This window comes from Rhinopithecus roxellana, chromosome 7 (genome assembly GCF_007565055.1).
Source record: "Rhinopithecus roxellana isolate Shanxi Qingling chromosome 7, ASM756505v1, whole genome shotgun sequence".
NCBI lineage: Eukaryota > Metazoa > Chordata > Mammalia > Primates > Cercopithecidae > Rhinopithecus > Rhinopithecus roxellana.
In genome coordinates, this window is record NC_044555.1 from 126,923,281 (window position 1) to 126,939,509 (window position 16,229).

Here is a 16,229-nt window from a genome sequence, read left to right on the forward strand (position 1 = left end):
TAACTTCCTCTCTTTTTGCCAAGATTAAAATCATTTGCTATTGATGCCATCATGCCATCAATATCATTTTCTTTTGATCATAAAATGTTAAAGCCAGCAGGACCCAAGAGATAATTTTCCCTAGTCCTATGATTCCATTGGGTAACTCTTAATAAATACTATTTGATTAAATTCGTTCAGAATATAGATTTGATTAAGGAGGAAAATGTTGGAGGGAAATTATTCTGCAGCCACTTTCTCATTAAGAATGAAAAGGTAAGTCTATGTAAAATTCCACTTTTTCAATCAGTGTTAATTTTCTAAAAGAACTCATGGTGTTAATAATTTAGTGCTGTGCTTACAAGCTTCAAACCTATTGATTTTAATTGGAGTTCCACATCTAGAAGAAAGATAGGCAGTGAGCAAATCAATTTTGTTTTAATCCAATGCATTTTAATAAGTGTGCTAAAGATTCACCATAACATTACCCATGATAGTTCGATATTTGCTATAAGGGGCTGCTGCCTTAGATTCTAACCAAAGGCATTTATTTCTGAAAGTACTAGAATGACATCCTTTTATTTTCCCTCTAATATGGATAGCATAAAATGAGGCTCTCAGCATCTGTCACTTCAAAGTGCCCTGTGTGGGTTTGATTAAATAATGGCCTGAATAAATTAGGATACCTGTTTTATCATTTATATATTAACAGAGTCTTTGTCTTTCTTTCATTGTATGGCCTTTTCCCCCTTTCCAAATGAATATTTTATAGTTAGGTCTTGTTATCAATCCCAGGCCATATTTATGTAATGTCCTGTTTAGTCAGTAATAATTCCTGTAATTTTAACATTAATGCTCATGGTTAAACCTGACGCCTGGTTGAATTGTGTATTTCTATGTGTATTTCTATATGTATTTAGCACAATGAAAGTAAAAGAAGTTTACAACAGAGTGGTATGCAAACTGTGGCTCTTCAAGGCCTCTAATCTTTGCATTAGAGTATGAAATCATCCTGGATGCTCCAGGACATACAGTAGTCATGTGGTTCTGGTTAATAGTGATTGCAGATGTGCTTCTAGAATCAGATTTATATATACCACTGATATGCATCCTTGTGTGTGTGGCTACTACCAACTCTTCTTTGAGTGTAGCTCCATATTCTTTCGAGAACTGCTGTTTTGCAACCCAAAGAACTCTCTCCAGTTGAAAGAAAAAAATCTCAAAGTTGTGATTTCGCAAAGTTTTTATTATGTTAATCACATGAGAATAGGGATTGACTTAAAATTTCACACCTATGTTAACATCCGTCAGTTTATTGAATATAATCTCCCTTTCGCCAAAAGTCAGAAGTCAAGTTGCAAATGAAAAGACAGTCACACACCAAAGATTTCATTTGAGGAGGGCCCCCAGGTAAATACCCTGCAATCATCCAACGGCCATGGTCTATAAAGGGCCGTACTGGATACTGTGAGGATAGCTGCCACTGAGTAAGGCAGAGCCCTATCCTTAATAAACCTACTATTGAAAATAGAAAGTCATGGCGATGAAAGAGAATGCAAACATAGTAAAATGTGTGCTCTAATGGAGGCACAAGTAAAGGCCTGTGGGAGGGCAGAAGATGAAGCAATGGATTGGTTAATCAGGTTCCCTTAGGGGGATGAGAAGGCTTGTTTTGTTTTTAGTTAAAGATGCTGCAATTTTCAGAGATGGAGAAGGAGAAGCAAGGTATTGTAGACTGAGAAAATGGCATGAGTCAAAAGTTCAAAAATTTAAAAATAGAGTCATTTCCTAATGGATCACTGTATTTCAGTTTGTATGTCTAAGGTATTACCTACTGAAGCATTGGGCTTGAAATATGTTAAGATATCCCTAGAATTTTCCCTTTGGACACTTAGTTTCACTGGATGTTCAAATTCTCTTTTTATATATTTTTATATATACATATATATATATATACACACACATATAGAGAGATCTATATATATCTATATATAGAGAGAGATCTATATCTATATCTAGAGAGATCTATAGATATATATCTATATATACAGAGAAACATGTATATAGATCTGTATAGAGAAACATATATATATGTGTATATATATGTTACTTTCTGAGTACTACTTTATGTTCTGAGTGAATTTACTTCACACCTAAAGGAGAGAAAGACAAATAGAACTTTAGTTCCTGTACGAGCTGAACTTATTAGGTCCTTATTTAGGTCCTGTATGAGCTGTATGAACCCCTTGACTTCCTCCGGGACAGTCACGTGTATATAATGGGACATGGCCAGTGTGAAGGATGAGAAATCAGTTTGGACAATGACTCATTCTGCTGCTCTTTATCTATTCTTGGTGTCTAGGCCAACTTCATTACAGTATTAGAGTGTTGGGGCTTGAATACGGTCTACTAGTGATTTTGAATTTCTTACTGGAACAATGGAGTGGTATATAATTTTCATTTGAGCTATTGTGTGCTGTTATAGGCTTGGCCACATGGCCAATACCAATGAATCCATTAACTTGTTTCAAAACTAGGGTTGGTGATTGCTAGTGATCAAGGAAGGGGAACAAAGGGACTTGGCCTCTAATACTTCACAGATTCACGCAGCTTCAGAGCAGTAAGGAATTTAAAGATTGAATCCACCTCTCTTCCTCATACAGATGGTGAAATCGACATTAAATCACTGATTTCTTGTAATTTTCAAGATAAGTGAAATTAAGTCAATTTTTTCCTGACCTCTCTGCTCTCTTTACCTCTGTAGTACTTATGAGAAACCAGACCTCCTTTTTCCTTTGGAATGGCTGTAAGGTCAGAGAGGAATTAGCTAAATGATGCAATGGAATTTGCATCCAGCATTTATTGTGATGATAGCCTTGACTTTTGGTTTATTGAGAGAAGAATGTGATTGTTTGCAGGATGTTTCCTTCCCTTTACCACGGATATAATTAAAAGTTTAAGGGAACTTCAGATCCCAGAGAGTTAGTAAAAAAAAAAAAAAAAAAAAAAAAAAAAAATTGTTATTTCTTTTCACTTAAAAGGGCTTATATCCAAAGATGATTTACCTGGTTGAACAAAATAATCTGACGTTTCTTCTTTTAATTAAAATAACAGGAATGTGAAGACCTCCATATTTGGGAAATGGAGCTAATGAAAGTGCTGCCTATTATTATTTTGGTTCTTGCTTGAGGATTTTTAAGATAAGGAAAGTTATTAAATTTATTCTCTTTCTTTCTGTATTTCATTTTTCTTTGGAAAAATGTGATATGTGGTTAAGTGACAATAGAATCAAAGAAATGTCTCATTCTTCTTTACCCCATTGTAAAATGAACTGTCTTACAAACATGTAAAGAACAGCATTCTTCGCATCCCAGAATGTATCCTGCTTGCTTCCTTGTTCTTTTCCTCTGATCTGAGCTCGGGTAAAAAGAGGAATGCAAGTTAGGAGGCAGAGGAAGCTCTTCTCCTATCCTCTAGTGAGTAGGAGGAATTAAGATGAAGGAATATTATCAATTATTCTTTTGTTCTTAAAGATGAAGTAGACTCAAAATTATTAATCAGGAGAAACTCCTCAAACTGCTGTTATTCATACGCTATGTCAAAATCTTTTGTAATAATTTTAATGAAGTTATCCTTTACTAAAATATCTCCATTCTAAGTATTTTTGCTAATGAGATGCATTTAAAAATAAGAATAATAAAATAAAGAGAAGATGAAAAAGTACTTATACATTTAATTTTATTTCTGCCTTATGAACACATTTTTCCTGTTGCTATGCACAAAATTGCTGAAAGTTTAAACAGTTGCCTTAATAGTATGAAATAATACTGTGTTAGACCTTTGACTTTATGCTTCATCATTGAGACCAGGGTTGGAGTGCTGTTGCCTCATTTGTCTCAAAACTGCCTTTTAAGTGGGTAGGTAAAGATAAGGAGTCAACTGTGAGTTGATAAAACGCTGTCTGATGACCACAAGGAAGCCCAGGGTTGATGTAATGACATATCCTACTACATTTCATTTATCTCATTTCATGCATGTAAAATCTGGGAATTTGACTGCTACTTTATGTTGCAAAGGCAAGTTATAAACTTTGAGAAAGATGTAAAAATGTGAGTATACTGTAAAAATAGGTAAGCTAATACCATTTTAATTGTACACTTAGTTAAAATATTTTGAGTCCTTATAAATATGGAAATACAAATTTAAATGACTGTCCATATAAAGAAATTTAACTTCAAGCCAAATTCTTCATGTTTAATTTGAAACATATACAGACATACTTAATTTTTATCTTAGTTCTTATTCTGTCATATGCAAAATATAGTGGAGCTAAGTATTTTACTTCAGAAATATAAATCATAGAGATCTCTTAAGAATTCCATAAAATTTTATCTGATAACTTGTAATATGAACCTGAAGTTGTGCAAAGTAAAAAATTACTCTGGTAACATCACATTCTTCAAAGGTTGAGAAAATTTTGTCGGGAGTTTATTTTATCCTTCTGATTATTAAAGTAATCTGAGCATGCATGGTCATTTGAACAATTCTAGGCCTGCATAAACCTAGCACAAAATTAACAGTTGATGCTAAATGTTGTTTTTTATTCCTGGACAATTTCATCAATTTGTGGGAGTTTTTTAATGAACAGAACTGGAAACCTTAGTATTAAGGGTTATTGAAGTCTACAACAAATCACTGATAAAGCTGGAATTGGAGCTGTTGGCTTCTTGACATTGGCTCCTATGGGAATCATGATATGGAATAGCATCACTACTTTATCTCCTACACTCTAGAGCCTAGCCCGTTCCAGTCTGGTTATTGACATGGAAAAAAAAAATAGTCTGAGAAACGCCAGAAAGTCAAGATTACTTACGGATCATTTTTCTTTAAAATTGTGATATGAAATATTTGGTAGTTGTGCATACATATGGGGGCCAATCAATTGCATAGTGGTTCAACAATTATAAAAAATTATATCATTTCCAGCAACATCTTTCCTACCAACCCCCAACCACCACAGTCTGGTTACCATTCTACTGTAGTTCTATGAGGTCAGTTTTTTAGATTCCACATGTGAGTGAGATAATGCAGTGTTTGTCTTTCTGTGCCTAGCTTACTTCACTTAGCATACTCTCTTGCAGGATCATCCATGTTGTTGCAAATGATTGGTAAAAGGATGCAAAATTTTAGTTAGGAGGAGTAGGTTCAGAAGATATACTATACAACATGGTGATATAATTAATAATAACATATTGTATTATTGAAAAATGCTAATGGAGTGGATGTTAAGTGTTCTCACCACAAAGATAAGAAATATAGCATGTAATGCATGTTAATTAGCTAGATTTAGTCATTTCACAATGTATATGCTGTATATTTCAAAACATCTTGTTGTATATGATAAATACATACAATTTTGTCAATTTAAAAATATTAATGAAAATTGTATCAGTTGAAATATAGAAAAGTCCTATTTAAAAATTTTCCAATTCTTTTAAGTTTAAATTTTTCAAATTCTTTAAGCATTGGGATAGTATGGAGTAGACACTGGACAATTGTGTGATCTCTTTATAATGGAATATAATTTTGGTTTTATAGCAAAAGGGGGTATAGTTTAAATTACAAATAAATTCAAGCTGTAGTGAAGGAACCTTAGACTTGACAGTCAGGAGATTTGCGTTCAAATTTAAGCTTTGCTACTAGTTAACTACTTATATCTTTGAACAATTTGTAACCTCTCCAGGGTATAGTTTCCTCTCTGTAAAAATAGATTTTGGACAACAAGTTTGCTAAGTTCCTGTTCATCTCAAAGATTATCTAATTCTTTTAACTTCAAGACTCTGTATTTCTTCTTAACTTCTCTAAGACTTACCATCATTTTAACATAAATGGCCTTAAATTACATAGCTTCCATTTGGTGATCCTAGCTTAGGACAAAACGGGTATACAATAAATGCTTATTGCCGATGGTGATGATAAAGAGTTGGATTGAATGACCTATATACATTTCCCTCCATTTCTAAAAGCCTGTGATTGAGAGAGCAGTCAATTGTATTTGGATTATATCTGGCACTTAAAAAAAGATAGTGTCCTGTTTTCTCGAACTCAGCACTAGTAAGAGTTATATGGCTGGTTGACTTTAAAATTCTGGGGTTTTTTGTTTTTGTTTTTGTTGTTGTTGTTCCTTTGTGTTTTTGTTTTTGTTTTGTTTTGAGAAAGGCTCTCACTGTGTTGCCCAGGCTGGAGTGCAGTGGTGCAATCATGGTTCACTGCAGCCTCACGCTTCTAGGCTCAGGTGGTCCTCCCACCTCAGCCTCTTGAGTAGCTGGGACTACAGGCACGTGCCACCAGGCCTGGCTAATTTTTTGTATTTCTTTTTTAGTAGAGATAGGGTTTCACCATGTTGCCCAGGTTTGTCTCGGACTCAACTAGGCTCAAACGATCCACCTGTCTCAGCCTCCGGAAGTGCTGGGATTATAGGCATGAGCCACTGCACCTGGCCTAAATCTCCTTTTTTTTTTTTTTTAATGATGTGTTGATTAGGAAACACTCAGCAAACATTTTAGGCAATGTTCATAAGGGCAAGTGAAAAATCTTAACACAGGCGATCATAGTAGAATAGTAATTTAATTTGAGGCTCATAAACCAACTAGAGAATGACTTTTATTTGTATGCATTCTGCTTCTTAGATGACAGGAAACTGTATGTACATGGAAGTAATACAGAAAAGCATTTAATCTCTAGCCTGGGAGAACTGATTTGATCAATTTAAACAGGTAACTAACTAAGTGTATCTCTAGTTTAGTACATTGTTAGGCTGAAGTTTTTAGTTGCTCTCTGTGATTGTCAGGGCACTTTGTATTCACTTCAAGTCACTCCTGGTGTTCCCTCTTGAGGATTTCAAGGAAGTAAGAAATCTTCCTTTAAGCCTTGATATCATTAGCACATTATTTGCTCAATATTTCCTGTAACACTGCTCCTCATCAATGAGTCACTGATAGGCCTACACACGGGCCAGTCTTTGTGAAATGCAAAAAGTTATTTTATAGCTAGAGCATTCATAGTATGGGCTTTATTAAGGTAGGAAGGCAAGTGCAAAACAATTCAACCTTACTCAGCTTGGTTCTTAGTTCTGGAAGGTTCTTTTAGGACACCTGAGTTGAACCCTTCCAGGTCAAATCCTATGAGAAATCTGCCTCCTCTTCCTTACATCTATTATGTTTTCACTCTCAGTCCCAGAGTCTTACTGGGGGTCTTAGCTTGCTCAAATTCAAAGAACTAGTTTTTTTTACCTTGATTCTTTCCCACATTTTGCTCTCCAGGTCCCCATTCTGTGAGAACTCCAAGACTAATTCTGAATCTGTCTTCAATTTTCTTGTTTCTCCTGGCCACCAATTCCTAATGTCCCCCTCCACAAGTTGACCCATTTTCTACTAACTAGATCTAAACTTTTATCCTTCATCAATGTTGGCTGTTGTCCTCAAAACTGTGTCATCAATCACACCTTAACCTATTATAGGCCCTATCGATAATACATAGACTATATTGGGTGTAAACAATGTTTAATAATATGTGCACAAAGAGTATGGGATATGTTGCTTGTGTTTTGACAAACATTATGTTTCTAATCTTGAGTCATCCCTCGGGGTTCCAGGATACCTTCTTCTCCTGTGTATAACAAATTGGTGCATACTCAAGTCATGCAGTCGACCCTGCAGAACCCACATATATGAAAAGTCAGCCTTCCCTATACATGGGTTTCACATTCTGGAAATATTGTATCTTTGATCTGTGTTTGGTTGAAAAAAATTCGTGTGTAAGTGAACCTGTACAGTTCAAACCCATGTTGTTCAAGGGTCACCAGTGCTAATTTTAGAGACATGTCCTTAGAAGAAGTGTTGCAGACTTCATTTTTAAAAATATAGGTATGTATAGTAAATGCCAAAGTCCTCTTGGTTTTACTTTAATCTCCAAGTTGTCCACTTTTAGTGTACATAATTAGATGAGACCCATATGCTTGCCTGGGAAAAATAAGGATAATTGGTTCCCTGTAATCAGGGATACAAATTTCACATCCATCTGCTTAGTGGTTCTCAAGTGCTGATGTCAAGACTAATATTCAAATGACTACACAGGAATCATTTGGGATGCTTTTTCAGAAGTATTGCTTGCAAGGCCCCAATCTCAGATAGGCTGAATCAGTAGTTTTGGGGTAAGGCCTAAGTATCCACATTTTAAAAGTGATATAAGCAGTTCTAACGTATAGCCAGGATCGGAGAGCACTTAGAGAACTTGTAAGAGTTCTTTCAGCTGTTTCTGTGGTTTAAGTATCCAAGAAGCCTTCTATCTGCTCCTGACTTTACATAGAAGACAAGCAAGATGTTCACCTAACATTGTTTCCTTTTGGACTTCTTCAGAGTATTTCCATACTAAATAATTGTTGTTGTTATTGTTGTTTTAGTGGTAATGATACCTTCTGAATAAGACTTAAATTTCTAACAGTGTACTTATAGCTGTAGAGTGCAAATTCAAGTTAAATAACAGGTAAAACAGGGCCAAGGAATAATCTGATTGTCCTGAGGAGGTGGATCTGTGAGGTTTTCATTTTCGTAGCCCTGTTTTGGTATGGCATGTGGAAGTCGTCTGCCATTAATAAGTCAATATGAGGTTAATTTAGCAGTTCCTCCTATTTGATGCTACAGAACATAGAGCTCTTTTTTGGGGGCAGCTTTGAGAAGGCAATACAAACGCAGATAGAGTAATACATTGTGATTTTTGCAGTAGAGGTAAGGAATATTTAGAAATTTCAGTATTTTATTATTATTATACTTTAAGTTCTGGGGTACATGTGCAGAACGTGCAGGTTTGTTACATAGGTATACATGTGCCTGTTGGTTTGCTGCACCCATCAACTTGTTATTTATATTAGGTATTTCTGCTAATGCTATCCCTCCCCAAGCATCCACCCCCTGACAGGCCCTGGTGTGTGATGTTCCCCTCCCTGTTTCCATGTGTTCTCATTGTTCAACTCCCACTTATGAGTGAGAACATGTAGTATTTGGTTTTCTCTTCTTGTGTTACTTGTGTTTCATCCATGTCCCTGAAAAGGACATGAACTCATCCTTTTTTATAGCTGCATAGTATTCCATGGTGTATATGTGCCACATTTTCTTTATCCAGTCTGTCATTGATGGGCATTTGGGTTGGAATTTCAGTATTCTTAAAAGAATATTTGATTTGGATGGAGAGGGAGCTGACTTTTCTTAGAGGTTCCAAAGAATGATGGGAATGATTAGGCAAGCTAGATTCTTTATTTAAGTGGCTTTTAATTGCATTCCTTGGGATGTTTGCTATTTATTTACTTGATCTTTGCCCTTGTGCTAAAAACAGGAAGGAAACCTGTCTTAACAAAGACTTAGGATACTTTGGTTTAAAATGATGAAGGGGGAATTATAACTTTTGTATTATCTATCAGGGATTCACGATTAGTAAATGTGGCAGGGGTCTCTATCCCTTAGCTAGTTAGGGAAGTGAGGTTATATTAGTGAAATCTTGTTTTCATGATTCCCTCCACTCTGAAAGTTGGTGTTTTGTAGGAGCAGTGTTAGACCCAAAATAAAAGAGTAGGAAGTGCAAACATTGTGTAAATGATGGATCTTTCTCTTTTTCTGTGTCTAACTTGCTATTCCTCAATTTAAAATCTTAAACTATATCCATGGATTAGGGTTTACTTCAGTGCTTCTTTAAAATGCAAAATGTGACCTGGTTTTAAAATTTTTGATTTACATATTTGCAAGAACCCGTTTATTGTGGGAAGCAAGGAACAGCCGTATCCTCCCTGAGGTTAACTGTTTCAATCAAATCCTTTTAAAACACTAATTAGGAAGATGAAGATTTCATTTTTGTTCCTTAACAACAGAAGATTCTTGTTATAAAGTTAATGAATACATACACTTCCCAGAGTGTCTTATCAGAAGATATATCCTATGTGTCTTCAAATAAATGATACATTTCCAAATTTTAGAATTGTTTTATAACTGTGTCAGGAAAATGGAAATACTTTTTTTCCAAAGGAATTTGTAAGGAGTGAACCCATCACCAAGCTATGTAGTAAGTATTTTTTCCACAAGGTATTACAAAACCAAGAACCATCACCAAAAGTAGGAAGAGGTAACTGTGGGTTAGTCACAATGAAATACAAGGTCTTGGTGAAAGAGGACACCAAGGAAATCAATAATGATCCACTCAAGTTTTTGAGAGGGTATTATAACAAAATGTGAGCATTAAAAATGCATTTGCAACCTACTGGAAGCCTAAACTATTTTTAAAAGCCCATATGGAAAGCTCAAGATGTGTTTGTTCCATGTGGGTACTGGAGGTGGGTGGGGATACACAAGTAGCTTGCAGTTTCAGAGACTTCTATATGGAAAGTACAACTTTTAGAAATGGAAAAACATCCAATCAGAAAGAATGGGGAAGCTTATAAGGTAAATAGGTCATGTACAAACTGTATTTTAGGCTGTGTAAAAAGAGAACTTGGTGAAATTCTTTAAAAGCAGTCATGAGTTTTGGAGTTACCTTAAAAGGTAGTGGTTTACTAGAGTAGTAGTGTGTCCATTTGGTGATCATGGTGCAAAGAAGTTGATAAGAGAAAAACAATATTTTCAATGGCCTCTTTGTCTAATAAGGAAGATAAAAGGGACACGCTGACTCCATAATAGTCTTCTGAAATTGATGATGAAATGAAACTAGGTAAAATTGTAGTAAATGAACAGATATTCTATGTACAGTTGACAAATTAGACACAGATAGCTCACCAGAACTTGATAGAATCCTCCTATATTTTGAAGAAACTCAAAGTTTTTGATCAATAAAGCACTTAATGTGCTTTTGGCAGGGTTGGCCATCTTGAGTTTCTACTTGATCAGCAGTATATTTTCAGCAATATGAGTTTAAGTAAGTGTAAGTATATAAAGTTTGTCTTGGGGTAAAATTTTAATTCAAAATTGTATATTATAAGATACAGAATATTTCTGAATCAGGAAACAACAGTGAATTTATAAATCTAAGTCATGCCTATACATTTGTTAACCTTAAAAGCCTACGCTTATTCCAGATTTTATTGTAGTGAAGTGTTAAATTATTCTGGATCTTCACTGTGAGATGAGTTGTGAAAGTTCAATGTATTACCATTTTCTCATGATTACTAGCAATTAGTACAAAGGTATAGAATCTTAGTTCAGCTATTGATGATAACATTTCATATAGATAAGATTCCAGCTAAAGAAAAACAAAGGCCTATAAAGCCTGGAGTCTTTTGTGGTCTATATTATTTAGATGGCGGTTTGGAAGTATAGCTAAGATGATTGGGATATCCGAGTTGGAGAGAGAGGAGAGTTAAAAGGTAATATTGGCAGAATGTTAGAAACTTAAAACAGTTCACCTTAGCTTAGGTTAGATATTCTCCCACTATTGCTACATTTGCCTTAATGTGTAAACTGTGTATAATCAGCAGCTTTATTCCAAAAAGTGCCTGATGTTTTGGCATGCACCGAATGTATTTGCTGTGTGAGAATGTTTGTGGTAGCAGGATCAGCTAAGCTCAGTTAGTGTGTGTGTTTCACTAGAATATGGACTAGCTGCCTGTTTGGGATTACAATTGTTCTAACAAAGCACATATGGGGAATCAAAGAAGTTTGTATGCTTTTACAAAAATTGGTTATTGTCTTATGTGATTTAGTTTCCTTCATTAAAAAAATCTGATTCAAAACATTTGTGTTCTTTCTTTTTCTCTCTCCCCACTCCCTTTAGAATAACATAGCTGATCCAGAAGAACTGTTCACAAAATTAGAGCGCATTGGGAAAGGCTCATTTGGGGAAGTTTTCAAAGGAATTGATAACCGTACCCAGCAAGTCGTTGCTATTAAAATCATAGACCTTGAGGAAGCCGAAGACGAAATAGAAGACATTCAGCAAGAAATAACTGTCTTGAGTCAATGTGACAGCTCGTATGTGACAAAATACTATGGATCATATTTAAAGGTAATGTGTGTGCTGTATTATTTAAGTCATAAGGTATTTTCATTAGAAGTTTTTTAATTCTATTTTTTTGAAAGGCAATGTCTTAAATTAGGATTTGGCAGTCTATGGCCTCCAGGCAGAATCCAGCTCCATTTATAGTGCCAAATAAACCGTTGTTAGATTTAGCAGCTGTATCCTGAATGCATCCCAGTACTCAGCTGCACCCCTTTTCCACACCTGAACTTTTGGTTTGACGGAGAAATGCAGCTGGTCCTGGAGACATATCCTTTGTCAGGAAAGAGCTATCCCCCTGCGTTTCCAGACACTATTCTCAATGGTCTTGACTGTCTCAACCTCAGAATTGATGGAACATGTAAGTGTGTCACTTATGTCATTGAGTTGTGGTAGTTATTTACACATTTCTCTCCCCCACCAGGTTGTGAGCTCCTTCATAGCAGGTAGTTAAGCTTAATCAGTCCTGGTACTTACATCCCTTAGCACAGGGTATGGCACATCTTAAGCACGTAATAAATATTTGTTAAAATGGAATTAAGTGGAATAACATCTGCCTCTGCCTCCAAATAAAAGTTGGATTTTTACTGGTTCCAGGATCATGGGATTAGCAGATACCTAAAGTTCCAGCAGATGGAGATGTTACTACATAGCAGAAAACTGGTTGGTAAAACCCAGTGGTTCTTGGGTTCCAGAGTTGGAAGTCAGGATTTGTGTCTGTTGAAATGTGAACAATAAATAGTTGAAAAAAAAAAAAGCCTCCACGAATTCTAGCTTAGTTTGCAGTTTGAATCATTTTAAAATTAAAATTGTTTATCCTTGTATTGCACTTTTTCAAATGAAGACTGTACTAGATCTTTGCCATATAGGGTTTAAAAGGAGGCAAGTGTTTGTTGTTACTGGTTGATCTATAGGCCAAAAAGTGTATCTATAACTAATTAAGCTGTTGGCCTGCGTAAAACTTAATGCTATCATTTTATGCTCTGCTGACCAAATAAAACTTCGAATATCCATCTATACCTTTACCAAATAACCTGTCTTCAAGTTCACAGATTCTTTCTTCTGTTTGATTAGTTCTGTTATTGACACTTTATTGTATTGTGTCATTTCATTCATTGTATTTTCAGCTCTAAAATTTCTGAGTTTTTAAAATGATTTAATCTCCTTGTTAAATTTATCATTTTGTTCTTTTATTGTTTTCCTGATTTCACTTGTTTCTTTGTATTTTCTTGAAGGTTGCTGAGCTTCCTTGATACAATTATTTTAAATTATTTGTCAGGCAGTGTATAAATCTCCATTTATTTGGAGTCAGCTACTGGGAAACTATTGTGTTCTTTTGGTGATGAGATGTCTCCTTGGTTTTTCATGTTTATTATTGCCTTTTGTTGATCTCTCTGCAGTTGGTAGAGCAATCGCCTCTTCCAGACATTACAGGTTTCAATGTGAAAAGACCTTCTTCCTCTGTAGGACAGTGTGAGAGCAATGGCTGGGTGGGTTGCAGTGGTTCTGGCTCCAATGAGGGCATAGGAGCATAGTCCCTGTGCAGCTTTGTCATTTGAGATTAGTGTTAACAAAGATTGCAGGGATCCCCAGTGGTCAATACCTTGGGTGTCTACAACAGTGGTGAGGGCTGTTTGAGGTCTTTGGTGGCGAGAACTGCTAGGGTCCCCCCAGTCTCTTTTTCTTCCACCAGAGAAATCATTGCTGTGTAGATCCCTTTTGGCATTGGGTCTGGCTTGTGGGCCCACTTGAGGTGGCACTAGTGTCTAGTGAGTGATGCCCATGGAGTGGCCACAGAACTAAGGCTTCAAGCATAAGCATGTCTGGAGGGACATGCTCTGGGGCCCAAGCCAATAGTAATACCAGTGTCCTAGGTACAAATACCCACTACTGCTGCACAAGGCTACAGTGGCTCTAAGGGTGGGGTGGGGCCTAGTTATTTGTAACATCTGAACTGGTGTCTGGAGCATAGGCACGCTCAGAGGGACCTTGTCTCCAGAGCCTGGGATGTGAGCTAGCTCACTATGGCAGTGATTGGCTCAAGTGTCTGAGCTGTGGGTGGGTGCAGTACAACCACTCAACTGGTCTGGAGTCCAGAACTCAGGCTAGCTTTCAGTGGTGACTGGATGTCCGGAGCATAGGCACACTGAGAGAAACCTTGGTTCCGGGGCCCTGGGGTGTGAGCTAGCTCACTGTGGCAGTAGCTCCAATGTCTGAGGTATGGTTGAGTTCAGAGAAGACACAGAAACTGGGTCTGTAGTGCGGGCACTAGTGGAGCAGCCATGACTTAGAGGTCAGGAGGCTGCACCAGTTTTGAGAGTGGTGGCTTCTTTCTCCATGTGGCTCAACAATGTCTTCTTCGTGAGATGAAAGAGTTTTATAGTCATGTATCCCTCTCTGGGGTTCCCTGGCAGAAATGGCTGTTGGCTACCTCAGCAGCAAGGGAGGCCAGTGTCCTCTGCAGAGGAGGCCACTGGGGACCGTGATGGCTTCTACTGTGTAGTGATACCAGTAGCCTCCACCTTTCATCTTTGTTCCTAGTCATTTCCTGGCCTCTCAGGTATGCTGATCTTATCAGTGATCCTTTCTGTGGAGATATTCTTTCTTTTTTCTCCACTGTGTTGCTGCAGATTGTTAAATGGGTCCTTGAATCCTTCCAGGGTTACTTGGGTTTGTGGATAGCTGTCTATATTTGGGTTTTTTTTTTTTAATGTGTATGTGGAGGGAGGGGGTGATTAAAACTGGTATCTCCTCTGCCGTCTTGGTGACTTTGTCATCGCTTTCTTGATCTATCTATCTATATTCGTTAATACTGATATAGAAATTCATCACAAATTTCACTGCCTGTTTACAAAACCTGACTTATTCTAATATTAGATGTATGTGGAATGAATGCATAGTAGAATGAATCATTAAGCAGCCAAACAACCACTATGTATTATACACTGTATTAGGTGCTGAGGATATAAAAATGAACAAACTCACTACTGCTGTCAAGGCACTCACAGTCCAGTATTGCACTGAAATGATACAGATTCTATGATTAAAGTATGCACAAGGTATAGATGATGCACAAATAAATAGTCACTTCTGTCCTTTTCAGGAGTGGCATGAATAAAAGGCCTCCAAAAGGAGGTGATAATGCTAGTAATTTCTATCCAATTTCAGCATTTACTTCTAAGTGTTAGCTCTTACTGTATTTTACTACATACATAATTATCTGCTCCTTTGTGTGATAATTTTGCTGTAATATTTGTTCCTAAAAAGCTAATTCAGCCCATCATATTCGTTTTTAGAGAGCTCATGAGTGATTACGCAGTCTCAGTAGTTTTAGGTTCTCCTCTTAATTCCCATACAATTCCTTGGTGGTACATAGCCCCAGGAATTTGTTGTCGTGTGTGTGTGTGTGTGTGTGTGTGTGTGTGTGTGTGTGTGTGTGTGTGTGTGTGTATCATTTGCTCATTCTGGTTTACTCTTTCTGGATTGAATCCCGGTAATTCCAGACCCTCTCTAGGGCAAATCTGAATCCTTGCTACTTTTAGGCACCTGTGACAAATACACTATTTTTGGTTGCTGACCTAAAATATTAAATAAGCCCTATTTAAAATGGCTATTCCATAATATATTGAAAAATTGATACTGATATGGTTTGACCATTTTATTGATTGCTTATTTATTCATATTCAATATTCCCATAGAAAATGAGTTACAGCTATATCTTCTTTTCCTAAGATTTCATATAGGGTGTTTTTTTTTTTTTTTTTTTTTTTTTTTTTTTTTTTTTTTTTTTTGAGACGGAGTCTTGCTCTGCTGCCCAGGCTGGAGTGCAGTGGCCGGCTCTCAGCTCACTGCAAGCTCCGCCTCCCGGGTTCACGCCATTCTCCTGTCTCAGCCTCCCGAGTAGCTGGGACTACAGGCGCCCGCCTCGTCGCCCGGCTAGTTTTTTGTATTTTTTAGTAGAGACGGGGTTTCACCGTATTAGCCAGGATGGTCTCGATCTCCTGACCTCATGATCCGCCCGTCTCGGCCTCCCAAAGTGCTGGGATTACAGGCTTGAGCCACCGCGCCCGGCCCATATAGGGTGTTTTTTAAGTAGCATAGTAGTATACATGTACTAGTTACCCAGTATTTACTTAATCTTTAAATAATTAAAAACTAGTTTTTTGTTTGTCCCAAATTTTGATTGTAAAGTGGACTCAGACCAGCCAGTGCTACAA

At 36.8% G+C, this 16,229-nt stretch overlaps 1 protein-coding gene across 1 annotated transcript in view; it reads left to right on the forward strand.

Moving 5' to 3' along the window:
* Nucleotides 1-16,229, forward strand: part of STK26 (serine/threonine kinase 26) — a 52,488-nt gene that overhangs the window by 19,220 nt on the left and 17,039 nt on the right. Inside the window, exon 3 of the mRNA XM_010375479.2 lies at nucleotides 11,791-12,021. Coding sequence (XP_010373781.1) covers nucleotides 11,791-12,021 — 231 coding nt within the window. The remainder of the gene's footprint in view (nucleotides 1-11,790; nucleotides 12,022-16,229) is intronic.